At 36.3% G+C, this 16810-nt stretch overlaps 2 protein-coding genes across 3 annotated transcripts in view; both read left to right on the top strand.

Annotated features, from left to right (window-relative positions):
- The window catches only part of COX6C (cytochrome c oxidase subunit 6C), a 161035-nt gene that overhangs the window by 61613 nt on the left and 82612 nt on the right, over positions 1-16810 (top strand). The gene's annotated exons all lie outside the window — the stretch shown is intronic.
- RGS22 (regulator of G protein signaling 22) overlaps positions 1-16810 on the top strand; it is a 153368-nt gene that overhangs the window by 125181 nt on the left and 11377 nt on the right. For both annotated transcript variants that reach the window (XM_015145781.3, XM_001096690.5), the window contains exons 21-23: positions 2571-2732; positions 8399-8578; positions 12415-12573. In XM_015145781.3, the coding sequence (XP_015001267.2) occupies positions 2571-2732; positions 8399-8578; positions 12415-12573 (501 nt within the window). The remainder of the gene's footprint in view (positions 1-2570; positions 2733-8398; positions 8579-12414; positions 12574-16810) is intronic.

Here is a 16810-nt window from a genome sequence, read left to right as displayed (position 1 = left end):
TATCACATCTAACTCCTGGGCTTGAGTGATCCTCCTGTGTTCACCTCCTGAATAAGGAGCTCTATTCTTAAAGAGATCCTTGACCTGTTCAACCTTAGAAGTGTGTGATTGCCTTAAATATGTATTTTTCTTTATTCTGTGTGTCATGGATTTACTGAGACAAGCTGTGCATTCCAACATATGATAGTTTATTATTGAGAGTGAATTACACAAAAAATGAGCAGCATGCAGCAGAATCAGCAGGTTAAATTGTCTTACATTATGACTTTAATTTATCTGTCTATCTATCTATCTATCTATCTATCTATCTATCTATCTATCTATCTATCTATTGATCGACAGAGTCTTGCTCTGTCGCCCATGTTGGAATGAAGTGGCACAATCTCAGCTCACTGCAACCTCTGCCTCCCAGGTTCAAGCAAGTTTCATGCCTCAGCCTCCCCAGTAGTTGGGATTACAGGCACACACCACTACACCCAGCTTATTTTTTGCATTTGTAATGTAGACGGGGTTTTATCATGTTGCCCAGGCTGGTTTTGAACTCCTGAGCTCAGGCAATCTGCCCATCTTGGCCTCCCAAACTGCTAGGATTACAGGCATGAGCCATCACGCCAGGTACATTATCCCTTCTATTTAGAGCTGCATTTTAATCATAACTGTACACTGCTCTCAGGCATCCTCACAAGGGCACTTTGCCGAGCAGGAGCACACATAAAAAATCAAATCAAATTGAAATAGAAATAAAAATATTAAAAGCAAAAAGATAGAATTTTAGCTTTAAAAGAATTAAGATAACTATCATTTTGATGACTTAAAACCACTACAATATAATACCTGGCTAGAAATGGCCTATTTTGCTTTGTAACATGCATAATAAACATAGTCTTCCTTTTGAACTTGCAAGTTTATGTGTACTTATCCTTCTGCAGGTCCTAATAAAATGTCCAACTAGACCTAGGTGACCCTCTGCTAACTAACAAAAATAGATGTTTATTTGAATATTAGAGGAATGTATGTATCTGTTAGTATGCTCTTTTGTGTGTTTTCCTCTTGAAAAGAAATAAACTTTTTTAATGTTTGTTTTTTGCTATAATTTTGATTGAAATATTACATGGAATGGAATTATTTTTATATAATTGTTTATTACATGTATTTTATTATTTTGTTTAAATTACAGGTTTTAGTTAAATTTCTAAGTTTTACTATCTTAAGCAGATCTTAAAATATTATTTGCTGAGTGGATTTTAAATAAACATCCCAGTCTAATACATAGCTGTTCCTATTTGTAGGGCTATAATTTTAATATGGGCCATATGGTGGGGGTCTTAACTTTTTGTCCAGAGAACATGACATGTGTCTCACTAAAATAGTGACATCTATTCACTTCTATTCACTTTATCTGGGTTAATGGCACCACCATTCATCTAGACTGCCTGGAGTTGCTTCACTTTTCAGTTTTCAACTCAGATGTCATCCTCAAGGCCCTTCTCTGTAAAGGTTTTACTCCTCCAGGCAGAATTAGTTACTCCTTCCTTTGTGTTACCATGGCACTTTTAAAAAATGTAACTCTCTAAACACTTAAATTGATAGTCACATATTATTTGTTTCAAGGAATTTATTTTATGTGTTGCTAAATCCATCTGAACTGTTGTCTTTGGAATGATACTTCCTTGCATGGTTGTAAGCTAAAAATAAGCTTTGGGGAACTTAAATATTAAAATCTATTTAGTGAATTTGATAAAATCAATTTCTTATGTTTTCAATCTGAAAGGCTAAATGGGGTTGAATATGTGATTTTAAATGGGCAAAATAAAAAAAGTAGATATTTTATATTTCCAAATTGTAAAGATGTATAATAAATGTTGATAAAAATACCTTTAGGTGTTACTAAAATGCCATGGGTGCTTCTGGCTTTTATGTTATGTAAAGTAAACAGTCAGTCAAAGGAATTTTAATAAAATAATTTATTAATAATCATTATTTGTTATTATTTTAAATCATTATTAACATAATAAAAAGATGTCTCATCTAAAAATATAATATTTTCAGGATAAAATTATAGTGAAGTGCTATAGTAAATTATTTAACTTATAGAATCAATTGATAATTTTTTCTTAAAAAATGAAAATATATTAAATGTTAACTACCTTTACTTTTTAAAAAGCAAGAGAATTATATATTAATATATAACATATGTAATAATAAAATAAATAATGTAATAACATATAATCATAACATTATGATTACTTTGTTCTGTTTAAGCACAGAACTCATACAATGTACTAAAAAGTAGGTTTTCACCATAATCTCAAGCTGTAATAACTGTTAACATTTTTAAACAATGTAGTCATATGGTCTAAATCATCTAGTCATTTCTTTTTCACTCTACCTCCTAAAAGTGGAGCCATAAAAATATAAAGGAGACAAAAGAGAAAGGAACAGGGGAAAATGTTGTGAAATTCTATTGTAGCCATGCTACACATTTCGACAGGCAAAATTACAGGAGATAGAAGTTGGTAATTGTTAGCCTAATTAATGAGCCAATTTCCTATATTCTCTGTTTTGGACAGCCTGTGGAGAGTAAGTGGATCTCTTCATCTTGTGAAATCATTGCTTTTCGCAAAGCATTATTGAATCCAGTTACTTCAAGACAATTTCAACGTTTTGTGGCTCTAAAAGGAGATTTATTGGAAAATGGTTTACTCTTTTGGCAAGAAGTACAAAAATATAAGGTATTGTATTGGGAGCTGGAGAAAACCACCTGTTTTGAGGAGGAAATGCATTAAAATGTCAGATTTTCAACTAACTTTATGCACAAGATTTGTATAAGATATCCCAATTTTGCCATCTTCTTCCTACCAGTATATAAATATTGAGATGTTTATTGTCCAATCTCTAGATACATTTATTATTATACAGTGAAGAATAAGAGTGAGCCCTGGAATGATAATACAGGTTGGGCATTCCAAGTCTGAAAATCTGAAACCTGAAATGCTCCAAAATCTGAAACTTTTTGAGTGCCAACATGATACTTAAAGTAAATGCTCCTTGGAGTATTTCAGATTTTTTTATTTTTAGATTTGGAATGCTCAACCAGTAGGTATAATACAAATATTCCAAAACCAAAAATGAATCCAAAATCTAAAACACTTCTGGTCCCAAGCATTTTAAGTAAGGGATGCTCAACCTGTATTAGGTTTTTTTCAGATATTAACGTACATATGATTTAATGAGAACCTTCCTGAAGAGAGTTTTAACTATATTTCTACACATCAATCATCTCTAAATGTACTGTACATATTTTTTCCTAACAGTATCTATATTTGGTGTATCCATACAACTAAGATCTCTTTGTAAGAATCCCTCCCAGGCATATTTACAGTAATAGTAATCAAAGACACTGGATTATGGATAAATAAACCAATAGAGAAGAGAAAGGAATTAGAAAGAATTAGAGATGAAAAAGAACAGCCAAATTCTTAACAAAATAAGTAAAAGAGAAATGGTTAGGTACAAAGGCAGTTTATTTTTAGGGTTAAGTGTTGAGTGTAATCATACAGAATCTTCACACTGAAGAGGAGGAAGGAACTTTCCCTGTTATGTTGTCTAGACTTGAATAAAGAAATGTCTAGAAATACTGAACGGTATTTTAGTCTTTACTTAAATGCTCTCAGAGGTAGCAGGCTCATTTCCTTGCATGCAGTCTATTCCATCCCATTGTAAACGTGGGGAATAAAAATTAACAATTTAGGAGTATAATGCTTTCAAATGGCCTATAACTATGTACTATGTGACACTAATACAGTTGCTTAACATATAGTTAGTAGTTGCTCAATAAAATTTATTTCTAAGTTTTTCCAACATACAGTAAAACTGTTTTCTACCCTTTTCCGTTATCAACAGTTTTTGTACTATTCTCAGCTGAGACTGTAACATTAAAAAACAACATTTTTGAGACAGGGTCTCACTTTATTGCCCAGACTGGAGTACAGTAGCACAATGACAGCTCACTGCAGCCTTGACCTCCTGGGCTCAAGTGATCTTCCCACCTCAGCCCCCCAAGTAGTTGGGAGTACAGGCATGCACCATCATGCCTGGCTAATTTTTAATTTTTTTGTAGAGATGGGGTCTGCCTGTGTTGCCCAGGCTGGTAAAAAAAAAATGTTTGAGAGAAGCTTTTTCACAGCCTTTCACATGAGCAATATTAAAATAACTTTTTTGGGAATTAGAAAGGAGGTAGAGTGTGTTTTCCTCAATAGGTAATTTTTTCTTATGGGTGGGCAGAACTATCTTTAACCTAATATAAATATGAACAAGCCTAACCCTGCTAGGACAAGAGGTAATGAGATACACTTTGTAAAATAGGTATTTTAAAAAACCAACTATAGACTTATACACCGTGAACCCTTAGTTTTATGACTTTCTCCTTTAAGGCCTCCATTTAAATTTTGGTCTCCATTTTAATGTCTTTTCTACAATATAGCATGAGAGACTTACAATACTAGGTAGCTATTAAAAAGCAAGCTATAGGAGTAAAGTTTTATATAACAAACATTTACTAAGTACCGAATGTGCCAGGCATTATGCTAGATTGTAGGCATAAAAAGGTGAATACAACACACTGCCCTCTTTCAGGCAGGAAAACATCCATGAGAACAAATATTAGGAAATAATGTTGACTCTTATCCATGTTCTGACTAGGTATAGTTTTAGCACAGAGGAGAGAATGATGGGGTGGGGGGACAATAGGACAGTGAAGTCTCAGCAAGAGTGATGATGCTTGCATTGGGCCGTGAGGGAGTTTGCCAGCTGGAAGGCATTTATTCCACTTGATAAAGTCTAACCGAGCTAATTCTTATAAGGCTTACTCTTATTAAGTGTTTACTATGTGCCAGATATTGTCTTAATGCTTTTCATGTAATAATGAATTTATTCTTCACAAGAATCCCATGAGGTCAAGGATGTCATTCTCATCACTTCACAGATGAAACTAATGCACAGAAAGGCTAAGAAATTCCCAACATCACACAGCTAATTAACTGGTAGAGCTAGACTTTGAATCAGGTCATTCTATTGCTAAAGCCCATGCCCTTAACCACTAAGCTGTGCTGCTTCTCAGTATTGATTGTGGTAATATACAAAGAGATGGCTGGAGCAATCTTAGTCAAACATTGCTCTGGATTGTGAAAAGTTGGAAAGAACCAGTTGTACAACAAGGACATTGGTTACTAAATTATGATATATCTATATAGTAGAACATTCTCTAGCCATTAAAAATGTTCTAGGAGAATAATCAATGATGGGAAAAGATGTTCTGCTCATTGATCTTTTTTAAAAACTAGCTACTAAAGGCCGGGCGCGATGGCTCAAGCCTGTAATCCCAGCACTTTGGGAGGCCGAGGCGGGTGGATCACGAGGTCAGGAGATCAAGACCATCCTGGCTAACATGGTGAAACCCCGTCTCTACTAAAAATACAAAAAACTAGCCGGGCGTGGTGGCGGGCGCCTGTAGTCCCAGCTACTCGGAGGCTGAGGCAGGAGAATGGCGTGAACCTGGGAGGCGGAGCTTGCAGTGAGCCGAGATCGCGCCACTGCACTCCAGCCTGGGTGACAGAGCCAGACTCCGTCTCAAAAAAAAAAAAAAAAAAAAAAAAAAAAAAAAAAAACTAGCTACTAAAAATCAGTATGGTTTCATCTAAAGTGTATGCATATGTGTGTGTTTGTGTCTATAAAGAAAAGACTGGAAGGATTTATTTATCCAACAAATATTTATTAAGCACCTACCAAGGGCCAGGCCAAATCCTGAGGATACAACTGTGATCAAAATAGTCTACCCTGTTAGAGCTTACAGTGTCAGAGGAAGGACAAATGAGTGTTAGACAAGACAATTATAAGAGTGTGATTAGTGCAACAAGGGAAGAAACACAGTATGCTATGGGAGTACCTGAGATGGACGTCTCTCCTGGACTGAAAGTCACAGAAAGCTTACTAGAGGAAAGTATGCTTAAACTGAGACCTTAATAATAGGCGAGAGTTAACTAAGCTAATGGCACAACAGGGCAGAACAATTAGAAAAAAAAATCAGTTATAATTATGTCCAAATGCTGTCTTTTTGCTCAAAATTATAATTGTATAGCTTCACAAATTTGTTTTATTTCATGAGCCTTATATTCCATAGTTAGGAGGCTAATTGAATAATATAAAATAGGCTTTTTCTTTTTTTTTCTTTTTTTTGAGACACCGTCTTACTCTGTTGCCCAGGCTGGAGTGCAGTGGTGTGATCATGGCCCACTGCAGTGTTGACCTCCCTGGGCTCAGGTAATCCTCCCACCTCAGCCTCCCCAGTAGCTGGGACTACAGGCATGCACCACCACACCCAGCTGATATTTTGTATATTTTTGTAGAGATAGAGTTTCACCATGTTGCCCAGGATGGTCTGGAACTCCTGGGCTCAAGCCATCTGCTCGCCTCGGCCTCCCAAATTGTTGGGATTACAGGCATAAGCTACCATACCTGACCTAAATAGGCTTTATTCTAAGGTGATGCTTAATTGAGTATGAAGTGCTAATTGTCACAATGTAACATATTAAGTTTTTTTCACACTTACACCAAATTATATATAAAGTTTTACATGAAAGACATCAGAATTTTTATTTCTTCCATAATATCCATGGGAGAGCTATTACAATGCCCAACATATACTGGGTACTTAATAAATGTTGGTTCATTTCTGGGCCTAAAGTGAGAAGTTTCCAATTTGTTTGCTTTCTGATGATTTGGAAAACAATGTCTTTGACAGAGAAATGCCATAATTCAAGCGAAATTACCTCTTTATTTAAAAAAAAAATGATAGTCCTACACCTGTGACTTTAAAACTAGCTCATTTTGGGCAAAGGACATGAACATATACTTCTCAAAAGGTATATAAATGACCAATCAAGAAACATATGAAGAAATGCTCAGCATCACTAATCATCAGAGAAATGCAAGTCAAACCACAGAGAGATACCATCTCACACCAATCAGAATGGCTATTATTAAACAGTCAGAAAACAACAGCTGCTTGGTGAGGCTGCAGAGAAAAGGGGGCACTTACACACTATTTGTGGGAATGTAAATTAGTCCAGCCATGTGAAAAGCAGTCTGGAGATTTCTCAAAGAAATTGAAACACAGCTACCATTTGACCCAGCCATCCCATTACTGTATGTATACCCCAAGAAGAATAAATAATTCTGCCAAAAAGATAAATGTACACATATGTTCATCACTGCACTATTCACAGTAGCAAAGACATGCAATCAACCCAGGTGCCCATCAGTAGTAGACTGGATAAAGAACATGTGGTACATATACACCATGGAATACTACATAGCCATGAAAAAATGAAATCATATCCTTTGCAGCAGTGTGGGTGGAGCTGGAGGCCATTATCCTAAGAGAATTAATGCAGGAAAAGAAAACCAAAAACCACATGTTCTCACTTATAAGTGTGAGCTAAACATTGGGCACACATGGACATAAATATGGGAATAATAGACACTGCTGACTACTAGAAGGGGTAGTGAGGGGAGGATGGGTTGAAAACCTACCTGTTGGGTACTATGTTCACTACCTAAGTGACAGGATCTGTACCCCAAACCTCAGCATCATGCAATATTCCCATGTAACTAACTTGCACATGTACCCCCTGTGTCTAAAATAAATGTTGACAATTTTTTAAATGGCACATTTTAATGTATGATCATTAATTTTAGGTTATCTATAAAGAGAATAATACGATAGGGTAACTACACAGCATGGATAATAAAAGACATAAAATGGCACACCTGTTGACAACCAGCATGCCCACTACCCTTTTTGAGCCTAAATCACCTTGGTGTAGAAGCAAGACTGGACAGGAAAGCTTTTATATCCACCTGTAGGTGGAGTTAGGTGCCTATTCTCAATGTTCTCCTAGGATACTATGTATACCTCTATCATAAAATGTATTAACTATCCAGAATTGGAGTAACGTGTTTTCACACTTCTCCAGTGGAGATTGAACCTTAAAAGGGTAGGGGCTCAGCTCAGTGTCTGGTGTATAACAGGCCCTCATTATATGGTGGTTAAATGAGTCAAAGTAGATACTAATGTCATTCCTTTGCCTAGAGGAACAAGTGATCAGGATTATATGAAATCTGTATTTATGTCATGTACATGTATCAAAGTCTTAGGTTCCTCAAATCCAAGAGAAAGAAAATCTATAATTTTTTAAAGACAGCCTTGAAATATATCACTGCCTTCTTGACCTAAAGTTGAAATGTATATATTAATTGAAATACATATTGATACAGTTCTATTAAGTGTTCTGGTAGTTCATTAATTATATACCATTCTATCTTTCCTTCTTCTGTTCAGGACTTATGCCATTCTCATTGTGATGAGTCTGTCATCCAGAAGAAAATTACGACTATTATCAACTGCTTTATTAATTCTAGTATTCCACCAGCTTTACAAATTGACATTCCAGTAGAGCAAGCCCAAAAGATTATTGAACACCGGAAGGAGTTAGGACCATATGTATTTAGAGAGGCACAGGTAAGAGATCAGGGCATGTGGCTAAGCATATTTTAAAATAGATTGATAATCCTTTTAAAGATAGATATCCTTTTGGGCCAGGCATGGTGGCTCATGCCTGTAATCCCAGCACTTTGGGAGGCTGAGGCAGGCAGATTGTTTGAGCTCAGGAGTTGCCAGCCTAGGCAACATAGCAAAACCCCGTCTCTTAAAAAAAAAAAAAAAAAAAAAGTAAATAAAAACTGAAAAGATAGATATCCTTTTAAAGCTTGTACATTATTCGTATTTGACAAGGTTCCAGTTCTCCCAATACTGGGACTTATTCTATTTAATTTAAATAATCTTTGCATATGTGACTGAAATATAAAAAGCTAGTAACTTAAATGCAATTTTTTTCATGATCATATACAGTAAATGAAATTAAATATTACCTTTTGGCTTTCCACGGTTACCATTTTTGTTTTTAACTTGTTAAACTCCAGCTAATTCCTCCTTTCTTTTTCAACATATTTCCTTTTAAAATATCTGCTACCACAAAAATGTGTAAAATAGGTGTGTCCCAAGATTTGTGTATTTTTAAAGATTAGAATATTCACATAGCTCATAAAATAAGTGAGAGGAGATTTAAGTACTCTACCAACATAAAGTATACAAACTCATGAAAGGAAAATTGTGCCTGTTAACCTGCTCAAGTTACTTCTTTTTAAGATAAATAATAGAAAACAGTGACTTGGTGAACATAATTTATTTGCATTTTAAAAAGCCTTTTAGTGATGTTGTTCCTAAAAAATGATTAAGAAAAATAAATTATAATAGGGGTAATAGGGAAGGCCATGTCATGAATGAAGTGATATGAAACAGAGATTTAGGGTATTATTGCCCTTGAGCATGGTAAAAGGCGATTATTCTTACATTCATTTGTGAGCCAGCTGTGTTCTAAGTCCTCTAAGGAACCAAAAGTGAACTCACAATCCAAATTACGCATTAAAATAGGCAGAAATATAGAGGAATGATTGAGGACGTGCTATAGAGAAATGGTGAAAACATGGTGTCAGAATGGTAACATCTGTTAATGAAAAGATCTTAGAGATAGCTTAGCCTAGCCTGGGTTTCCTAGTAACCAGGCCAGGACTTATTCATTGATATCAAAGGCCTTGAGTCTGATGGTAAATGTCTGGAGCTGCCAATACCAGTCAGTTCTGATATACTCTTCAAGGATTGTAACCAAAGAATTTTATTGGAGTCCTCTAGCCTATGACTTCTACCTGATTTTCTAAAAGGGAGTCCTACTAGATATATCTTAAATATGGACGTTAGAGCATCTGAAAATAAATAATCTTTATTTAGGGGCCTCATCCCACTGAATCTGTTGTTATTCCTCTTTTCCCAAGGAAGTTTAGAGAATGGCATTGCCGTCTACCCCAGGATACAAGCCACAGATCTGGTTGGCCATCTCCATGTCTTCCCTCTCCTTCATTTCCTTACCTCCATATCTAATCCATTCCTAAAACTTTCCTAGTTGTCTCCTCGTTATCTGTCATTCTATCCACACCTCCACTCACCTACCTCATTTTAGATCTGCAACATGACTCATAATGTATTACAGAAACTCCCTGCCTCTGGATTCTCACCAAACCATCCAACTAAGGGTAGACAGAGCAATCCTTTTTTAATGTATATCTGATCATGTCACTTCTCTGCTTAAAATATTTCAATTCCGGCCAAGCACACTGGCTCACACCTGTAAGTAATCCCAGCACTTTGGGAGGCCAAGGCAGGAGGATTGCTTGAGGCCCGGAGTTCAAGACCAGCCTAGGCAATATAGTGAGATCCTATCTCTACAAATAATAATTTAAAAAATATTTCAGATACTTTCCACTGCCCTCAGAATGAAGTCCATACTCCTAGATATCTCTGTAGCTACATCTTTTACCACTCCCTGCCGTCTCTGCCTTAGTCTAATTGAAATAATTATAGTTTCATAAGTGGCCCTTACTGCTTTCTCTTCTGAGTTTTTTGCAGTATCATCTTCTCTCCCTTGTTTTTACCCCTGTCGCAGCACTTATCACACTCAATTGAAAGTGATTATTCCCATGTCGACTTTCCCATTAGATTGTAACCTCTTTGAGGGCAGGGAATGGTTCTTATTTATCTTTGCACTTCAAATGCCAGGCATAGAGGAGACATTTTTAGGATACATAAATGAATGATGTGAGAAGAAATATATCATGACAGAAAGGAGTAAGATCAAATTGGAAATGAGAGCAAAGTTGAGCAGAAGGGCTGAATAGTAAATTTAAAACTGCTGACAGTTTTAGCATTGGTATCAGTGCAGCCTCTGTCTATCCCTCACTCCCACTATCAATAACCTGAAAGTTTGCATCACCCAGTCAAATTTTCGCTGGCCCCTTTTGCTCATACTAAAGCCATTATTTATTTACTGGCAGTGAGTAAAGTAGCTCTATGTTTATTAAAACATTTTCTTATCCACAATTTGGTTATCTTTTAAGATTACAAAGGTACAGGGTAATTTTAATTAACAATATATATTAGCCTACAATCTCAATTGCAACTTTTAACAATAGAGTGGTTTTATGTCCTAATTGGGTGACTTTTACTAGAAAGCCTTCAAAATGGAAATATATATATTCAAGAACTGGGAGTGACTCAGGTTTTGGAAAGATAACTGAGAAGTATGATTAATAGAGGAGGAGGAGTATTTAAGCTTCAGTTCATAATAAAAACTGCCATGATCCCTTAACATTGGAACAGGGGATTACTTAATTAAGTGTATGGCAGGTAAATGTAAATGAAAGTGTCTTAAAAGCCTGCGTTTCATCAAATAAAGTATCTCTAGATTTTACATTTACACTCCCAAGAGGCTACAGAATTCAATAACAAAATTGTATTTTAAAAGGAGCGAATAATTTTAGTATTACTAATAACATTCATGTATGGAAAAGAGAAGTAATGAAATATGCCATTTCAGGTCTCTTGATCACTGCAGCATTTACTTTTTAAAGATTCCTCTTTTCCCCTATGAGTTGGCTTGGAGCCTAATGGGATGGTTCATTTTTTTCCAGGGCATTAGGTAAAGGCCATTCCTAGCAATAAGATGTTGAACTTGATCTTATGTGGCAAGTCCTACCTTCTTGAAGTAATGTATACCTCTGGAACTAATGGAAAAACTTGGCATGAGAATTAGAGCAACTATTCTTATCTCTATAAATATCACAATTAATCACTTAAAGTGTCCTTATAGAAAGCATTTGTCCAGGATACCGTTCTGCTTTTTAAATGTTACTTTTCTTGCTCTCACATAAAAGTAAGAGATTATATCATTTAAAAGTTACTCAAGATTTATCCTTAGATCTGCAACTTTGTTTAAGAGCTTTTCCAGAGGCAAAATGGTATTTCCTTTCTCTAAAAGAAAGAAAAGAGGGAGGGGGGAGTTCCCTTGATGAACTGGATATTTGGAATACTTGCATAAAACAGCAGAGTGTATGGCAGATCAACTAGTATATGTTTTAAAAGAAAACATAAATTTCTTATTTTAAAAGACCTAATGGATTCTTTATTAATACAATCAATTGGTTAGGGAAACATAAAGAATAAAGTGACTTTTAAGTGTATTTAGTGTATGTTTTTTTTTTTTTTAAGAAAGACTTCTCATTGGTAATAAAAACCATTGATAATAAGCATGTGCTGAGCAAAACTATACCAAGATGTCTGGAGACAATAAGTTGGAGCAAACATGGTATATATTAAAGATAGAATAGTTAATCTATTATTATGGTGAATAGAGTTTAAATTGGTACATTTGTATAAAATTGTAATCTGAGACTTTTTTTATACAGATGACAATTTTTGGGGTTCTGTTTAAATTCTGGCCTCAGTTCTGTGAGTTTAGGAAGAATTTAACAGATGAAAATATTATGAGTGTTTTAGAAAGAAGACAAGAATATAATAAGCAGAAAAAAAAATTGGCAGTCCTAGAAGACGAAAAATCTGGAAAGGTGAGACAAGACTCATTTTGGGTTTTATCAGACTTTTAAAAGGTACGTGATATGTGTGAATTATAGAATAATTTTGTCTGGGGATATATAGAGAGAAGTTATGGAATACAGATATTAGTGGATTTTAAGCCTTCAGTCAGAAGCTTCAGACTTTTGGAATTCCTCTAAATTCATTTCAAATGTCATCTCTTCTAAGTGAAGGCTTCCTTGACTTTCTGTGGCAACACAAGCAACTTGCATCCACTGCAATAACGTTCCTCCCGCTTGTAGAACATGCTTTATATAGTCCTGTGATTAAGTTTTTACGTCTGTCACCTTCATCGGACTAAGATCCTCAATGATAGTATCTGCCTTATTCATCCATGTTTTATAAGCCCTTACACTAGTGTCCAGCACATGCTTAATTATTAATAATTGTTTATTGAATAAATCAGGAAATGAATGAACAAATATTATGTACTGGCAGGGGCAGCATTTTCAATATTAAAATTACAGAATGGGCTGGGCATGGTGCCTCACGCTTGTAATCCCAGCACTTTGGGAGGCCAAGGCGGGTGGATTACCTGAGCTCAGGAGTTCACAACCAGCCTGGGCAACACAGTGAAACCCCATCTCTACTAAAAAAAAAAAAAAAAAAAAAAAAATTAGCTGGGCGTGGCAGCATGCGCCTGTAGTCTCAGCTACTTGGGAGGCTGAGGCAGGAGAATTGCTTGTACTCGGGAGGCAGAGGTTGCAGTGAGCCAAGATTATGCCCCTGCACTCCAGCCTGGGTGACAGAGCAAGATTCCGTCTAAAAAAAAAAAAATTACAGAATGATACATTGTGAAATGTGTAAATGAGTCACAAATTGGCCAGCCTCCCTATTTGTCTACTATCTATCCATTCATTCATTCATTCATTCATTCATTGTTCTCTTTCTCTCTTTATATTTATCCGTTTTAATTAAGAAGGGGTAATTGCTCCCAAATAACATGTTTCATCTTATTTATAAGCTTATGCCTATTTTATTTTTAAAAATAAATGTAAAAGACACCAAAAGACACAAAAATAATATAATGAACACTCACATTTATTTGTGTAGGCCAGAATAAACACTTTTAACATTTTGCCTTATTTTTCTTTTTCCCATTAGAAATAAAACATTGCAAATAGAGTAAGATCTAGTAACCTCAGCCCTGAGTTCTATAACCCTCCCTATACCTAGGATATATTTGTCCAGCTCTTTTTAAAAACAGTGTTTCATGCATATGGATGCATTCATAAACAACACAGAATACTATTTTTTATGTATTTTAACTTACATAAATGGTATCATATTGTATTAGTCTGCTCACTCTGCCATAAAAAGTACGTTTATTCTTTTTATTTTATTTTATTTCTTGCAATGGAGTCTCGCTGTGTCACCCAGGCTGGAGTGCAGTGGTGCAATCTCAGCTCATTGCAACCTCTGCTTCCCAGGTTCAAGTGATTCTTATGCCTCAGCCTCCTTAGTAGCTGGGACTATAGGCACACGCCACTATGCCAGGCTAATTTTTGTATTTTTAGTAGACAGGGTTTCACCATGTTGGCCAGGCTGGTTGCCAACTCTTGACTTCCAGTGATCTGTCCACCTCAGCCTCCCAAAGTGCTTGGATTACAGGTGTGAGCCACGGCGCCCTGTGATGTTCATTCTTTTTAATCAGCAAATACGCTTCCAGAAATTTATTCTAAAGGAGAGAATCAACTGGGTGTGGTAGCTCACACCTGTAATCCCAGCACTTTGGCAAGCCAGGGCAGGAGGATCGCTTGAGCCCAGGGGTTGGAGACCAGCCTGGGCAACATAGCAAGACCTCATCTCTACAAATAATTTAAAAATAAATAAATAAATAAATAAATAAATAAATAAATAAATAAATAAGAGAATCATAAACATGCACAAAGATGTATATACACAGCATCACTTATAATAGTAAAAGTTGAAAATGACCCTTTTTTTTGGTCATCTAATTATTTTAATGGTAATATACACTATCATCTGGATATAAAAAGTCATGGACAGGTTCATCCTATGAAACGCTAGGCCTTGGGTCTTCTCAAATTTGTGCCACACTGGCAAAATATCTTGTCCTTTACAGAATATAATATAACCCTAGCCAGCTACACAGGAAATTGAGAAATAAAATACAGGGTTTCCATTATTAAAGCAAGAGTGAACTGTGTTGTTGATAACATTACCAGGTTAATTAAGGGTTATTAGTAATAAGAAAAAATAGGTACTTTTAAAATTCTGTCACCACTGCAAACAGATTTATCAGATGCTGGTTCAACAATATAGAATAATCTTAATATTACAAGTTCCTAATCGAATGCCAATATATTATTATTTTATTAATACCATCTATGCATAGTGACTACATTTTAATGTCTTTTCTTTGGGGCTTTTTTTTTTTTTTTTTTTTTGAGACGGAATCTCACTCTATCATCCAGTGCCATGGCATAATCTCAGCTCACTGCAACTTCCACCTCCCGTGATCAAGCGATTCTCCTGCCTCAGCCTCCTAAGTAGCTGGGATTACAGGTGCATGCCACCACACCCGGCTAATTTTTGTTATTTTTTGTAGAGGCGGAGTTTCACCATGTTAGCTAGGCTGGTCTCAAACTCTTGACCTCAAGTAATCTGCCCACCTTGGCCTCCCAAAGTACTGGAATTATAGGTGTGAACCACGGCACCTGGCCTTTGGGACTTTTTTTTAATGCATAGGGTTTTATTTTTGTTTTACATAATTATATCCTTCCTTTTTTTTTTTTTTTTTTTTAGACAGAGTCTTGCTCTGTCATTCAAGCTGGAGTGCAGTGGCATGATCTCAGCTCACTGCAACCTCTGCCTCTCAGGTTCAAGCAATTCTTCTGCCTCAGACTCCCAAGTAGCTGAGATGACAGGCACCCAGCGCCACACCTGGCTAATTTTTGTATTTTTAGTAGAGATGGGGTTTCGCCATGTTGGCCAGGCTGGTCTCGAACTCCTGACCTCAAGTGACCCACCCACCTCGGCCTCGCAAAGTGCTGGGATTACAGACATGAGCAACTGCACCCGGTCTTATATCCATTCGTTATATGCAGTTTTAATCTTTTTTTTCTCATTACTGTTGTATCATAACCATTTTCTACATTAAACATTTTTTGTGAACACAGCATTTTATGACTAGATAATGTTCCATGGAAGGGTTATGGCCATGGGTTATTTAACCAAATGTTTAAATCTAAACATTTCTATCTCAGTGTTTCTTATGCTGTTGTAATATTGATCTTGTTGGGTAAAATCACTCCTCCCCAACCCCAGCCCACCACCAAAGTTTTGGGTTACTTCATGAAACTATACATTTCAATGTGTAATTACTGCTGAAAGGGTATGACCATTTTAAGGCATTCAATACATTTACAAATTACTCTCTCATGCGAGTAGTAACCAGGTTCCATTCTGCTTAGCTTCAAAGATCAGACAAGATACAAATTATTCTATTAAAAAGTGTATGCCAATTTAAAATGATCTGCAATCTAAATTGGCAGAAAATACAGATTTTGCTACACTTTTGTTAATATGCATTTTTTTTATTATACTTTAATTTCTGGGATACATGTACATAATGTGCAGGTTTGTTACATAGGTATATATGTGCCATGGTAGTTTGCTGCACCCATCAACCCATCATCTGGGTTTTTTTGGTTTTTGTGTTTTTGTTTTTTTGGTTTTTTTTTTGAGATGGAGTCTCACTCTGTCGCCTGGGCTGGAGTGCAGTGGTGTGATCTCGGCTCACTCCAACCTCTGCCTCCCAGGTTCAAGCTATTCTTCTGCCTCAGCCTCCCAAGTAGCTGGGATTACAGGCGCCCGCCAGTATGCCCAGCTAATTTTTTCAATTTTTAGTAGAAATGGGGTTTCACCATGTTGGCCAGGCTGGTCTCGACCTCCTGACCTAGTGATTCACCCGCCTTGGTCTCCCAAAGTGCTGGGATTAAGGCATGAGCCACCGTGCCTGGCCATGTCATCTAGGTTTTAAGCCCCACATGCATTAGGTATTTGTCCTAATGCTCTCTCTCCCCTTGCCCCCACCCCTGACAGGCCCTGGTGTGTGATGTTCCCCTCTCTGTGTCCATGTGTTCTCATTGTTCAACTCCCACTTATGAGTGAGAACATGTGGTGTTTGGTTTTCTGTTCCTGTGTTAGTTTGCTGAGAATGATGGTTTCCAGCTTCTTCCATGT

This window comes from Macaca mulatta, chromosome 8 (assembly GCF_049350105.2).
Source record: "Macaca mulatta isolate MMU2019108-1 chromosome 8, T2T-MMU8v2.0, whole genome shotgun sequence".
Taxonomy (NCBI): Eukaryota; Metazoa; Chordata; class Mammalia; order Primates; family Cercopithecidae; genus Macaca; species Macaca mulatta.
This window is presented reverse-complemented; position numbering and strand designations above follow the sequence as displayed.